Below are 15,939 nucleotides of genomic sequence, written 5' to 3'. Positions count from 1 at the left end.
ATATTTCTAGAAAATAGGTGGCATGACACTAGTCACGTGACCTCGCTGACGCAACAATATTATTACCCATCACGATCTTTACTCATCTACATTCAAATCTAATTACATGACCAAAGTAGCGTATATACATACATACCAGTATCCTTTTCGGTAGAAGAAAATAATATTGGGACTCCAGACGGAAGAGCTCTGTGAAAGAATTAGAGCGATAAGGTTAATCTTTTTTTTCTTTCTTTCTTTTCTGTCCGCTTGTCTAGAAGAGTCACTTACTTACTTAGATGAAAATTCCTTGAAATAGTGAAATTTTGATTCACTTCATAAAATTGTATATAGTGATTTAGGCAGCTTTATAAGTACAATAAGCTTTAGTTTTGCTCAGCCAATACTGTGAAATAGTAATTGTTAATATCCAGACATGTTAAAGGTGGTTTTAAACGAGCGATTTTTATGGCCGCCATTTTGTTTCATCACGATCCCTACTATTAAGCACTATCGTAATTAATGATAAGCCCTCACATTTACCGTTGAGCCACCGGGAACTTTATTTAGAGAAAAAACTTAATATGTGTGTCGTAAATATAGATATAAATATTCTAAAAATATCAAAGCTTGTAACGCTGGAAATTTTTAAAAAGTGCTTTAAAATAATTACAATTATTTGAAATAAACCATTAAGTAGAATCTGTTGTTGTTTGTTATTAAGGTACACAAAGAGCCATCTGTGCTCTACCCACCACGGGTATCGAAACCCGGTTTCTAACAGTATAAGACTGCAGACACTAGAATCTGTAAATGTACAAAAAGCTAAGTCATATTCAATATCTTATATCCTTCCTTGTTATTCTTCTAATGAAAAAACTTAATCAGTTCAAAACCTGATTTTCCCTATATTTTTTATTATTATTATAAAATGGAACATTGTAATTAGTATTGTCTTTTTTTTATGACCATATTTTTATTATTTTCAAAATATATAATTAAATAAAAGATGCATATTTTCATTATTTTGTTTTTCAATATTTATTTGTATCTTTTTAGTGTATTCTTATATTGAATATTTTTCACATTTAAGCTTTTCTCCGTTCGATAGTATTTTGTAATATTTAGTATTTTCAAATAGTAATAATCTAATTTAAAGAAAATGGTAATGCTTCAATTTACTATTATAGAAATATGTATGCCAGTATATTTTAAGATAAAGTTTGAGGGCTTATAACGCTACAGTTCGGGATTCGATCCCTGAGTTAGGCACAGGGTAGGTAGACTATTGTGCAACTTTGTTGGTTAATCAAAATTTTTGAAAGTCCTAAAAATTGATTGAAAATAAAATATGTTTGGCAGAAGCAGCCGTTACTAGCGTCTTTTCTATTTGAACTATATGCTATACTTTAAGTTTTACTTTGTCGTTGTAAAGGAAGACTAATGAAATCAGATAACAAATAGAGCTGTGTTTGAATGAGCTAAGTTTAGAAAACCTAAATGTGATAATTTTTTAGGTTGATGTAGAACTAAGTGTAATATGGAGTTTTATCTACCAAATTCTTGCCAATCTTTATGAATTTATATTTGTTTAGGTTTCATTTTAGCTGTTACTCTTTCACTGACATAAAACACCAGCGCCGCTTACAGGATCCAAATACCTCCTCATGATTGACAGAGTTCTAAATGTACTAATTAACCTCCCCTTCATTATCACCGATTTTTACTATAGATATCCCAAGAAGGAACCCTAACCGAAAACAAACCCCACTAGAACACCATATCGTGGTACCTAAGTACGTGTGCCATGTGCACAGCTTCAAACATGACGCCCTGAAATCCTGATGGGGGCAGAAAACCAAAATCTGATCTCAGATTCGGGTTCAGCGACCCTGAAAACATATTCTTAGGCCTCAGTCATGCTTGGGTGACCTTCCGGGAGTGTTGTTGCCCGGCTACTTGGCAAAGAGGTTGCGCCATATTACCAGACAAATAAATGTGCATATACACAATGTGAATTAATATAGATTTTTTCTCAGTGTGGGGGCTGATTTGTTGACCTGAAAGATATATAATTTATTGTCTTTCTATGTTATAGCGAAACGATTTATTTGTATTTAAAAACTGGGCATCTGCTTCGTTCAGGGGGGAGAATCGAACTCCGAATTTTATCATTGTAAGTCCGTAGAATTACCACTGTCCAATCAGACCTGCAGGAAAGAAATTTAAAGGAAAACTAAATGTAATTTTAATTTTTCCTTCATCATTTTATAGATTATTAGTTTATATTTATTTTTTTATTATTTTTCTGCGAATATTGTTTAAAATCATGATAATAGTATTTTATAGGTTATTGTTAATTGAATGTTGGTATAGAGTAAATAACTATCAATTTTTAAACCTTGAAGAGCAGACTGGAGATTGGAACTAAGTTTACAAAAATAAAAATAAAAACGATATTATTCAAACCAGACATTTCGGCTTACTCTGTAACCAATGAGAAAGGCCGAAGCCGAAACATCGGGTTTGAATAAAATCGTTTCTTTTTTCTTAAATGTGACTAATCATTTTTGTTGTTGTTTGTAAACATACTAAATATGTATTTTTAGGACTTAACGTTCTTCAATGGTTATTATTCAAACAGATAAGACACAATTTGAGCTCCTTTAAACAAATTATTATATCTGATTGTTTGTTTGTTTGTAATTAAACACAAAGCTACACGATGGGCTATCTGTGCTTTGCCCACCACGGGTATCGAAACCCGGATGCTAGCGTTGTAAGTCCTCAGAAATACCGCTGTGCCACTGGAGGTTATTATAATTGAGTGCCTAATTATCAGAAAATATTTTAATATCTTTGAAGGTTTTTGCTAAATGATATTTCTGTATTAGATAGCACAATTTCATGCATAAGCAATTGTGAAAGGAGTTTTAAAGAGGAGTGGGGAGGGTAGTTTATATAAACCACAATTCTCGAGCGATTTATAAGTAGAGATTTCAATCTTTACAAAATCAGCTGACATTTCCTTACGCAGAAATTAGCGTCATAATTTCCTCTTTCAATAGCATTAGATCATTTCCTGCTTCTTTTTTCTTGCACAATTAAACCTCATTTGTATTGTTTTATTGAGAATGTGAAGCACAGTTGTGCAATACATTTATTCAGTACACACCCCTCCCCCCAATTGTTTAGCAGTAACTTCGAAGGCTTATAACGCTATAAACCCAGTTTCGATACTCGTCGTAGGCCTAGCGCAGATAGTTCATAGTGTAGCTTTGCGCTTAACAACATACAAACTTTTCAGCTCAAATTTTAAATTTCATATATAAGTCTACTATTTCCTTTTGTGACTTCTCCTGTTTGTGTATAACTATTATCTGTGCTATGTGCATCATTTTTTATTAATATCTTGGCTTACTAATTAATAATGATAACTATTAACTATCATGACGTTATCGATTGCAATCAGATGACGTCTAATACTATTCAGTTGAAATATTTAAAAAGCCCACAACTTCTTTCTTCGTTCATATTATTACTAAGAAAATCGCCTACGCAATTTATAACGCTGGAATAAAAAGATATAGAATACAATATTATTTTGAAAGTATCATCTACAGAGGATTTTCTTAAATGTAGTTTGATTATTGAAGACATAAAAAGTATAAACTCTTTAAAAATATATGTTTATTCAATTTTAAAGTCGTGTTCAATATATTGACCAATTTGATTTGTCATGAAGACGAAATACGGTCTTGCAATTGGTTGCTTACTTCAACTCCCCTATTCGTTACGCAAGCCTAGTTATTATCGCATAAACAGTATGGCGATGTGGATAGAGGCTCTTCGTGAAAACTCGGAAATAGCTCTTGTCACATCAGTGATATCTTCTGTGATATTGGTAATCAGTGCAGTTTTTATCTTTAGTCGTTACGAGCATAATGAAGATCCTCAAAATATACAAGGTAATGTTTTTAACGTTACAATTTTATTCTGTTTAACTAAAAAATGTTATAAAGTGAGAAATTTATATGTAATACTTAAAACTTAAATTGAGGAAGGTATGAACTTGCTGACACCGGTTGTTAATGACCTTAAAATCGTAACACGAATTAAGGACCCAAGAAAAGTGATAGATATTATATATATTTGCCAAAAATAAATTGCCTTAGAACATTAACTTACTGTTTTAAAAATATTCTTACTGAAGTATCTACGATCTGAATTACAAATTTATTATATTTTATTGATTTTAATTAGAACAATGTTTGATACTAGTAATAATTTAATTCATTACTATTTATTGTATATTTAAATTCCAAACACTAACTTATTAATATAAGAATCCATAAATGATTAAGTCCTAATATTCGTCCTAAGTCTTGACGATTAGTTTTTGTTTTGTTTTCTATTTCAGAGTATTTGAACAATCAAAACGCTGAAAAACCTTAAATTTGTAAAATTATGGAAAAACGCCGCAATGATTTTTATTAATATGTCCCAAAATATGTCATATTGGTAAGAGAGATTACATTAAATTCAAAACATTATTTATCAATTTCACAACAAATGAAAGCACAACGTGTTAGAAACTAGAATTTAAGGCATTGTAAAATTTAACGCATATATTGCACTTTACAAATTACAGTGAATTATGGAATTAGCTTACGTGAGAACGGGCTCGTATTCGTAAGCTAGAAGTCCCATATTACTAGTATTAGTAGTAACGACTTCGCTGATTGGCTCGGAAATCCGTTATATCATCAAAATTTCAAGAAAGTAACTGCACAAATATTCAGTAGAGTCATTTAAATGTTGCGCATACTTTGAAATTGTCAGAGCTCTTAAACACCACGGGAAAAACGATTATTTCGGTTTAACAATTATAATTATATTAGCAAGAAGATTATGTGCAAAATAAATACGGGCACTAAAAGTTCATACCCATTGGAACTGAATTTGTAGGCCAGCTCTACAAGTACAACCTAGGCGATAATTTGTTTTGTAAATTGAGAGCCATATATATTGGGTGAAAACTGTTAACTTTGTTGCACACGATTTTTTAAGGTAAGTTTATAACTGCGAAATGACCCGAGTTGCCACTTAATTAAAATTATGTTACCAGGATAGTTAAACTTAAACATGTTTTAATAAGGGGGCATATTGAGATTTAAAAATAATTTTAATGTACACTACATTTGTAAGTATTAAAGTAGTATTGATTGATTAAAAATAAAATATAATTCGATTAATTAATATAGACTGTTGACTATGTTAAATTTAATTATTTTGGCTTAGACGTTGTGATATTACTATTGTTGGATTAAGCATTAAAATGAAAACTGTCATATCAGAAATATGATGAGCACTATATAACTTTACTTGCTAAGCAATTTGATTAGATAGATATGCTGAAGTTCAGTTGTTTGATCTAACAAATAATTGTGTTTTCTACAAATAGTTTTCAATATAATAAAATATATATATGTTTTAAGGATAACCTGATTTTTACTGGAGTTAGGTCAAATACAACCTTAGTGTTTTCGTGAAGGAGTGTGATTGGTTACTCCATTTGAGGTCACTAGGACACTAGTAAGACAAGTACATACAGTTTTTGTGTTTATGTTCTTGCTAGTGTAGAGTAGTTACAATGTATTGAGTAATAGTATTTCTTTCCCCTGTGGAAACTAATTATACAACTTAATAATAATTAGTCATAATTAACCAGTATAATAAGAAACTTTTTTCTTCTTCTTGTAGTGTTAGTTTAGAAACATTATGTATATATATAAACAAATATTCATCTTGAATTTCTAGATTTTTAGAATTTTAACATAAAATATAATTCATCGTTTTTTGTACCTTTGTCCACATTTCTTTGTTTGTTAACAGGAGACTCGAGTAATTTTGTTTTGTAAAAGTAAATGCTGACAGTTTTTATTGTCAAAATACAGAAAAAGAAAAGATGATTACTGCTGCCACAGTATTCTTAATAAATATTACATTGCTAATTGACATCAATATGCACATAATAGTAGAAGTTTCTAAATAAATAAAACCACAGGTGTAGAGAGTGGGTTAGAGAAATATTACTGGTACAGTTAAAGAATCATTGCACTTCTGACAATCAAGGATGAATCTAACACAACCAGTGTAAGGAGTATAAAATAATTAATTTGTTTATTTGTTATCAGCATATAGTGGGGGGAAAATATTCTGAAACATTTAGTTTATAAGTAGAAAATAAATGTAACAAAGTAGTGTTGTTTTTTTCACTTGGTCAAGTTTTTTGTTGTTGTTTTTTTTTTTTGAACAGAAAGAAAAAAAGTCCTCAGATTGTTTTCTAATCAATGTGCATACAACGATTAAATGTTGCTCTAAGTATTTTCACCGTGAAATGGACTGTCAATCTGTTACAAATAAATCATACAAGTAATTTTTTGTTTATATGATTCTAGGATTCTCATAATTTCAATTGCTTCCGAGGTTCAAATTTTGATTTTGTAATTACAAATAGGAAATGCAGAAGCCTTAAGTTGTTTTGGTTAATAATTTTTACATAGCATTTTATCATTGACAGCAGATATGTGTTTTCATATTTTCTAAGAATTTAATTGCAATACCTAACGTCTTGGAACGTTTTGATGAGTATTAATGTTTGTCATAGATTCTGATTGCAACAGTAAAGAAAAAAAACCTGGAAACCACCAAACAAATAAGAAAAAAAAGAGTTTGTCCAATAAACGCCATAACATGAAAGCCCAGTATACTCCTTCTTGGTTGTTGTCTACTGTTAAAGGTCGTAGCCGTGATATCCTTGACATCAATCTCAGCTGCAATGGAAAATATCTGCCTCCTTATGAAAAAGGTACATTGTTTAATCACTATGAAAGTATGAATATCTTCTGCATTGATCTACTTTTTGACAGTTCTTACTAGCTTATTTGTTCATTAGAAAAAAAAAAGTTTTTTTTTAGGATGTCTCAAGATTAAACATCATAGTTGGATCTTGGGTGCTATTTTTTTTTTTTTGAAGAAATAAAGTTTAACTCCATTACATTAATTAAGTGTGGAAAAATGGATTTTTAAGTAATTTCATGAACTCAATATAGACAAATTAAAACTGATATTAAGTATTAGTTGCTTTTATTTTGTATTTATGATTAACTTGTATTAAGGAAATTGTTTCCGATCGAGTAAACCGTAACAACAAGTATTGCTGTATCGTAACATTACGTCTGTGAACTAGTTCTAAGGTATGAATTGTTTTGAATTTATGCCAACAATTAATCATTCAAGTAATAAAATATCTGCCTATTAAGTACTTTAAGTACTATTAAGTACACCATTGTTACTTGTATCTCAGTATAACCACCACCATTGTTACTTGTGTCTCAGTATAACCACCATTATTACTTGTATCTCAGTATAACCACCACCATTGTTACTTGTGTCTCAGTATAACCACCATTATTACTTGTATCTCAGTATAACCACCATTATTACTTGTATCTCAGTATAACCACCACCATTGTTACTTGTGTCTCAGTATAACCACCACCATTGTTACTTGTGTCTCAGTATACCACCATTGTTACTTGTGTCTCAGTATAACCACCACCATTATTACTTGTGTCTCAGTACCACCACCACCATTGTTACTTGTATCTCAGTATAACCACCACCATTGTTACTTGTGTCTCAGTATAACCACCACCATTGTTACTTGTGTCTCAGTACCAACACCATTGTTACTTGTATCTCAGTATAACCACCACCATTGTTACTTGTATCTCAGTATAACCACCAACATTGTTACTTGTGTCTCAGTATAACCACCACTATTGTTACTTGTGTCTCAGTATAACCACCACCATTGTTACTTGTGTCTCAGTATAACCACCACCATTGTTACTTGTGTCTCATTACCACCACCACCATTGTTACTTGTGTCTCAGTATAACCACCACCATTGTTACTTGTGTCTCATTACCACCACCATTGTTACTTGTGTCTCATTACCACCACCACCATTGTTACTTGTATCTCAGTATAACCACCACCATTGTTACTTGTGTCTCAGTACCACCACCATTGTTACTTGTCAGAATTTCTAAGTCCCTCCAAATCCCACTACAAATTCTGAAAAACATGAATATCTAATCATCAGTCAATTAGTTGATATGAACATCGACTAGTGTCGTGTAAAGTAATCAACTAATTCAAGTTAATGTTACTGATTATTCCAACTATTCAAATAACTGAAATGTTACCATTATTATTTTTCATTAATCAAGGTTGTTTTTGGTTAATCAAATAGTGTGATGAGTCGTGAAAAAAACAGCTAATTGAAATTGGTTTCTTTTATTATTCTAACTATCCAAGTCTTATGTATCAATTCAGGAGCCAAGATGATTGATCGATTAGCAAATTCCATTATACGCTCAGATCTAATCAGTAAATATCTATATATAACGATACACTTGTACAAATACGCTTATATGGGTTTTGTGTTGCATTTCTAATCACCAAAAAAAGGAAAATTGGGTTTTCAAGAATTTTCTTTAAGAAATAATCTCATTTCTGGGCATATACCCTAAACAGATTGTGTATTACGTGTTACATAAATGTTTGCCCTGAAAAATAATTTGTTAAAGAAATAAATATTATAAAAGACAAGCATACTGTTTAAAGGTTTGTTTTACTGTATTTTTGATGTAAAGATAAAATTTATAAATTCTCCTGGATTTGTAACTAGGATTTCATTTAGAAGTAAGCTTACTTCACACATCAGCTATTTTTTGTGTACATTAGCATAATTTCTGTGGTTTCGATGGACAATGTGGAAGCGGACTCGGACTTTACATTTTACTTTTGAGGTAACTCCTGCTTCTCAGGTATCTTATGATTTAGCCATCATGTGTCTTTCTTTTTTACAGGTATTAATAGTCCAGAAAACCAGGAAAAGTGCCAGAATGAGAAAGAAGAATTTCCACAGGCAAGAACCAAGAAATCCCGACACAATAATACTCTGAAAAACCCTCAAAAACGGCATCCGTCTAACAGGGTGGTAAACCAACCCCATCGTCAGCCAAAGCACATGAATAACAAACTACTTTCACCTCTTCAGATCTATCAAAAAATAAAAATTGATGAAGTTGAACTCTATCATCAGCTGTATTCGTATATTCTATCAAAAGAAGAACAAAGATATTATGGTTTTCCTGTTGATCTCTCTAATGATTCTGGTAAATTGATTATCCCAAATGATTACATAACCCCATTCAAAAATTATATTGTTGACCCCACAGAAAGGGTTTGCTGTCGATGTCGTGCCAAATTTTATATAACCGAAGAAGGAGAATACCATGCCAATGAAGAATGTGAGTATCATTTTGGAAAAAAACAAATCTCCTTCAACTGTGGTATCAGACAAGAAACTTATTCGTGTTGTGGCAGACATGTTGGTACTCATGGCTGCAACAAAAGTAAATTCCACGTCAGTGTCCAAAACCATGATACAGTTGATGGGTTTTTAAAAACCAGGTTCAAGAACAAAATGGGAAACTCCGGAATATACGCCCTAGACTGTGAGATGTGCTTTACATTCAAAGGTCTAGAAGTCACCAAAGTGAGTGTTGTGGGAGTTGACGGACTAACGGTGTACGACTCTCTGGTTCTGCCGGAGAATCCTATTATAGATTACAATACTCATTTCAGTGGTATCACTGCTAGCGACATGTTAAATGTTCACACATCCTTGGCAGATGTCAGAGCAGTGCTACTTAAGTTATTGGATTCGAGAACAATTCTTATTGGGCACGGGCTAGAAAATGACCTCAAAGCTCTGAAGCTAATCCACGAAACTGTGATTGACACTTCCATTCTCTTCCCTCATTGCTACGGTCTTCCCTTTAGGCGATCTCTCAAATCTCTCATCAAAAGCTACTTGAAAAGAAGTATCCAAGAGAACGGCCATGACAGTGTTGAGGATGCGAGAGCTTGCATGGAGTTAATCCTGTGGAAGACCCAAAAGGACTCGCAGGCATAAAGAAAACTTGAGAACTATTTATTCACTCCAAATTAAGCGTGAATAATTTAAGATTTTTTTAGACAAACCCTAAATCAAAGTCATTTAGACTCGAGTCATATAATGTTTTCTCTAGTAATCAGTTTGGACTTTACACAGTGTGAAGTCAGTTTATTCTGCATTATAAACAGGTACAGAAATAATCATTTTTGGCAAGTGAAGTTGTGAGAATAAGAGTACAAATGTCTTTAGCTCAAATAATAAAGTACGAAAGTTTTTGTATAAAAGATCAAAATAACTTAAGTCTGCAGTTCAAACATGACATTTATATACAAAAAAAGATCATTAATTAAATCCATAATATTCAGAAACATTTTGTATTGAAATCACAACTATCTAAATTTCATTCTAAACTGGTGTTTTTTTTTTTTCATCATTAATCATTGTAAGCTTATTAGTCCAGAAAATTACTATAAAAATCTCAATGAATAGGTCACTGTTGGAATCTGGTAAAAAAAATATACACACATATATATATTTGGCCACATTATATGTGTATTTGCTCGCCCATCCCACCCCCAAGTTAAGAAAAGCTGGAGTCGGGATTGCCTTGCGGCCTTTGGTTTAAGCTTGAAAACAAACAAAAATGTAAATATTAAATGTCGAGCTAACACAAAATTCTTCATTACCTACTTAATTTAAAAAAACCCTTCATGTTCAACATTGTCATTTTTAAGAAATTAGAATTTTTTTCTTAAGGTTTTAACTTTCGCAAACTGGCCATAACTATCTGGCTGTTTCGTTTAGTACACAGCTGTTTGTTCAGTGCTTGTTAAAGTACAAGAAAAACATTTTGTGATTTTACCTGCAGTTTTATAGGTTGTGGTTTTTAGTCATTTTTAGACTGTGAACTTCATATTTTGTACTTTGTTACCAACTGTGTACAGATTTAAGTTATTTGCTTACTTGCTATAAAGTATTGAGGAGAGCATTGATGCCAAGGAGATTTGGGCAGAAAGAGATTAGATTTGAAGTTTTTTGTAAGGGAATAAAGGTATCAGATTAACTATTCATTTTGTAAATAGCTGATGATAAGAGTTTCTAAAAGGTGGAGAAACAGGAAACGTTGGTTTTCTTAGATTGACATGTTGTAATAAGAGGTTTTTGAGTGGAATAAAAAAAATAGGTTTTAAAAACCTCGATGTTTTGTGTATGCGGAACAGATGTTACCTTTCAGATCGTCGACTTAGACCCCCAAAAAATATGGTGAAATAGTCTTAATTGCTCTTAATTTTTGGTCAATATTGAGAATGTTGGTGCAGCTAATATCTTTAAATATTTTTCCTCATAAATTCTTTGTTAATATTTATAATAAAATAATTAATATTGTAAAAAATCTTAAGAATTAATTAATTAAAAAGATGCACATCATTCCACCGAATTTTCCCACCATCGTCAGAATCTTGTCTATTGCAGATTAAACTAATGCCATTAAAAAAATATTAAATCTGAGTAGTAACACTAGCCTGACATCTGGTAGAATTGTTATATAGTACAGCCTTGTGAGTAATGTTTCTTAGGATTCTTCAAGGGTATTATATTGATCTGATGAAATTAAATAAAAAATCATATAATATTAGGGAACTTACAGCTACAAGGGCCAGGGATAGTTAGCAAGTTGGGCTGTGGATGGGAAGTTCCAAGGTTCAAGCTAAAATATGCTGCTGAACACACTCCAAACTTACAGCATTGGGAGCATTGTCCTGCTGTGCGACTGACAATAATGTTAGGCAGCAAGTGTTATTAATGGGTCGTCCCTTCAGCTATTATAAATAGGGAATCACTATACCTGAACCCTTGGTAGTCTCTGACCCATGTGTTGTATAATATGTTGTTTCGGTTTTAAAAGAAGTGCATTTATCAAAATTTTTGTTTTTTTACAAGATGGATTACAAAAATCTGGTACTTATTGAAATGTTTATGTGCTCACTACATATTAGTGAAAGAGAGTAATCGAATATTGGTGAAGTAGCTATAATAAATAAATTGGGATTTAAAACAGGTGAGAATCCACAAGCACAAGGGTCAAAGTAACATATTAGAAATTTGTTAATCTTTTGACAAAAATGGGAATTCTTGCATATTGGGGGGTTAGTTAAATGGGCAAAAAATTTTCCTTAAAATATTTTTCTTTGAAGGAGAAGGATACTAAAAATTTTAGGCCTAGGTCTAACTAACATTTTTCAACATGATTTGAAAACTTTATATAAAATATCTTTAAAGTGAACTCGGTATGCATTGTAGTCCACAGGGTTTTTGAGTTGTAAATAATTCTAGGAACTTTAAATGAAAGTAAAAAAAGCACATATGAAAATGTGCCAACCACATTATATCCAATTCTGACGAGGCTTTTCAACAAGATATGGTTCATCAGGATAAGACAGACAAAGTAGGTTTTGTATTATCACAAGTATGTTCCTGAAAGTGTTAATGAAGATTAATACCATATTGTTCGCTAACCCTCGCACTACTGTATCTAGCCAGAATTTATGACAATGGATTTAGTTCAACTTGGAAGCTTAAAACATGAAATCCATTTGATAGATTACTTTAATTAAACAAATTAAATGTGAGGAAATTCGAACAGAAAGTTGGTTGAAAGAGTCCATCATTCTTCGGATTATCTGCTAAATCACGTTGAGAAAAGTGTGTGAGCTAGAGGCCTAAAAATTTCAGTATCCCCCCCAAAGTTTCTTATGAAAATTTTTGCTCCCCATTGAACTATTTCTCAGTTTCAAGAGATTAATTTTTTTCTTATATTTGTGTAATCATATCTGGATTACTTATGACCAGCATACCAGAGCTGCTGCCAGATTATATGCTGAATTGTTCGCTGGCAAATGGTAACCTTCACATCAGATGATATGATATATGGTCAGCAGCTGCGTACTATGGGATCAGTTATAACAATAATAACACCATATTCTCCCATTCCACAGTTACCCTAAAATAACACCATATTCTCCCATTCCACAGTTACCTTACAATAACACCATATTCTCCCATTCCACAGTTACCCTACAATAACACCACCATATTCTCCCATTCCACAGTTACCCTACAATAACACCAAGAATATGGTGTTATTGTAGGGTAACTGTGGAATGGGAGAATATGGTTATTGTAGGGTAACTGTGGAATGGGTGGGAATGGGAGAATATGGTGGTGTTCTCCCATATATGCATAGTTTCTGTAATGTGTGTCTACACAGAGATATATGTATGCATACTTTTCATGTTTGTAATGTGTGTGTTTACACAGAGATATATGTATGCATACTTTTCATGTTTGTAATGTGTGTGTTTACACCTTGGTAATGAACACATTGAACCAAATAAAGTTTTAGAATTCTATTACTGAAGTTTCTACTCTACGCTCGTACCACAGGCAAAAAACGGATGTCGTGATAAGAAAAATATGATTTTTAGCTGTGGCATAGCAACTCAAGTACAAACTTTTAGCTCGTCGCTCCCTCTCTTGACCGATTTGAGATCTAACTACAGCGACGGCTATTGAGGATTGTTCATTTTGAAACCTTTAGTTCCAGCTGCTGAAGCAAACTGGAAGACATTTACTCAAGTCAAAGCTGAAATGTCGAGCTTGGAAAACAAACCAGATTACTACACAACTAAAGCTGAAGATCTGCAGGGAGAACTCCGTGTATACCGTTAGTAGTTATTTAATTATCGTAAAGGAGTAAGCAACGTCACATGTTTTTAGCATTAACTTATAAAGCTTATTTGCGTTCATGGTTCAGCTTGTAAACTAATTTTATCAACACCTAATATTGTAAAGCTTTGAAATTTTAATAATTCGTTAGAACTTATAAAAACTACTGTTTAAGTGAAATACATCATTTAGAGGAAAATCATTATTTATAACTACGTATGTTGCTTAAGTAAAAAAATAAAAACTTCGTGTATAGAAAATGGTGGTTTCTTAAGAAAAAGCATAATAACGATATCGTGGTGTGTGATAGTATCTTTAAATAACGATATCGTGGTGTGTGATAGTATCTTTAAAAACATTGTGTACTGCAGTTATAAACAACTGAGGATCTAATTAATAATACGTAGAAATGAAATCAAGAAAGAAAATGAGCAAATTTATGAAATATAAGATCTGTACAGTACAGAAATAACACATTTTGGTAATTCTCAGACCTTCAGTGTATTCTTATATTTAAATAAATATCAACACATGTAGTGAAACCAACTACAGGTTACTTTGGATATAGATAAATGTATTAATTAAACATATAACTGGTATACATTTAGTTCCTGTGAGATTGTTTGTATATTAACATAATAAGCCAGGCCTCTCGATTGTAGGCTTATCACACACCCACATAGATAAATTGAAAATGTTACGTTGTGTTAATCCAGTGTTTTTCTAATATCATGAATGGGTCCAATACTAATGTCTTATGACAAGTATAATTAATCAGGATTTATTTTATTTAATAAAAGTCTTTTTTTGCCTACATTTCAATGATAGCTTCTTTCATTATTAATAAATGCTGCAATCATCACTGCGATTCTCTCTCAATGAAGGATGTCACGATGTGGTACTAGACACTATAAATGGTTTATACAGATGTAGAAGATGCAAGTATGAATATCCAAACTATAAACTGGGACTACTACTGAGGGTAAGTTAGGAGATACGTGATGTTATAATCATGTTGAACGTACCCAATGTTAACACATTATTCGCTATTTATTTGAACTGGGACTTGCGTCTGATTAAACAAGGTCTCTTTATCAAACAGATCTAAAGAATTTTACAAATATATATGATAAAGTCTTTCAATTTTATTTCGCAAGTAATGGTGCCAACTGAAGTCCTGTGAAAAGTTATCGGAATATATTTTTCTATATTCCTCTCTTTTTACTATTATTACAATGCTAGTGTCCTGGTACATATAAATCAAATTTATGAAAATTGAGAAGTCAGGTTTTTGGAAATATTTAAAGCTAGGTTAACTCTGTGAAATTCTTTCTCCTATAACTTGAAGAACTGGGTTTCTGTCTTATACACCTCCTTGTACACCTGCAGTGTAATATTGCAGACTTTTCAGAATGCCAGTTGGTGACTTGTTTCGGAGAAGCTACTGAAACTATTCTTGATAAAACTGCTGAAGAAGTAAGGTGCCTCAGAAAAATGGTAATATCACATTTTGATTAAATCTTTTTATAAGTCTTTCAAAATATGATTACTTATTCTGGATTTAGAATTAGTTTTTTTTTTTAAAGTGGGCATATAGAAAATATTCAAATTCTTGTAAGTTGTAAAATTATGTGACGTTACTATGCTATCCCAGAATTAGGCCTAACTGAGTACGTTTCTAGTATAATAATAACTGGTATAAATACTTGTCAAGTATATAGATTTAACATAGAAACATGTTTATTTACTAGTAACAGTTGTATTTATGATACATGAGGCATTCAGTGTGACGGCACGGCCTACCCGGGGCTATCTCTGTAATAGTGTGGTATAAAATATGGCTATCTATGTTGTGTATTGTACCATTATTACTCAAGATATTCAAATTCACAGGAGAACATGAATAATGCCCGTAGAAATAAAGTTTCCATACCATAGGCCCGTGAAAATTTCACCGACGTAGAATGAAATTCATTTTTGATAACTTTTTACTGGATGAAAAAGTATAAATTATTTTAATTAAAACAAGTGAGCCAATCGATATAGTTTAAAAACCGTTTTCTTACATTTAAGAATAAATCGGTGAATTTTTTTTTTATTTTACTTTTCAAGAACTTCCTTCCACTATTTATACAGTATTTATATTAGTAGTAAGCTATATTGTTTAATTTTGATAAATGAGTTCGGTGAAACATTCA

General features: G+C 31.9%; 2 protein-coding genes across 2 annotated transcripts; both read left to right on the top strand.

Moving 5' to 3' along the window:
- Positions 1 to 3,514: 3,514 nt before the first annotated feature.
- Positions 3,515 to 11,355, top strand: LOC106470500 (exonuclease GOR-like). Its single transcript, XM_013931059.2, has 3 exons — positions 3,515 to 3,947; positions 6,650 to 6,850; positions 8,922 to 11,355. The coding sequence occupies exons 1-3, from the start codon at positions 3,719 to 3,721 to the stop codon at positions 10,031 to 10,033; spliced, it is 1,542 nt and encodes a 513-aa protein (XP_013786513.1). The 5' UTR covers positions 3,515 to 3,718; the 3' UTR covers positions 10,034 to 11,355.
- A 1,891-nt stretch (positions 11,356 to 13,246) lies between these two features.
- On the top strand, positions 13,247 to 15,295 carry LOC111088578 (replication protein A 70 kDa DNA-binding subunit-like). Its single transcript, XM_022399110.1, has 3 exons — positions 13,247 to 13,739; positions 14,626 to 14,723; positions 15,131 to 15,295. The coding sequence occupies exons 1-3, from the start codon at positions 13,664 to 13,666 to the stop codon at positions 15,257 to 15,259; spliced, it is 303 nt and encodes a 100-aa protein (XP_022254818.1). The 5' UTR covers positions 13,247 to 13,663; the 3' UTR covers positions 15,260 to 15,295.
- The last annotated feature ends 644 nt before the right edge of the window (positions 15,296 to 15,939 follow it).

This window comes from Limulus polyphemus, unplaced genomic scaffold (assembly GCF_000517525.1).
Source record: "Limulus polyphemus unplaced genomic scaffold, Limulus_polyphemus-2.1.2 Scaffold4041, whole genome shotgun sequence".
In the NCBI taxonomy this organism is placed as follows: Eukaryota; Metazoa; Arthropoda; class Merostomata; order Xiphosura; family Limulidae; genus Limulus; species Limulus polyphemus.
The sequence above is the reverse complement of the archived record's forward strand: the minus strand, read 5'-3'. Positions and strand labels throughout refer to the sequence as shown.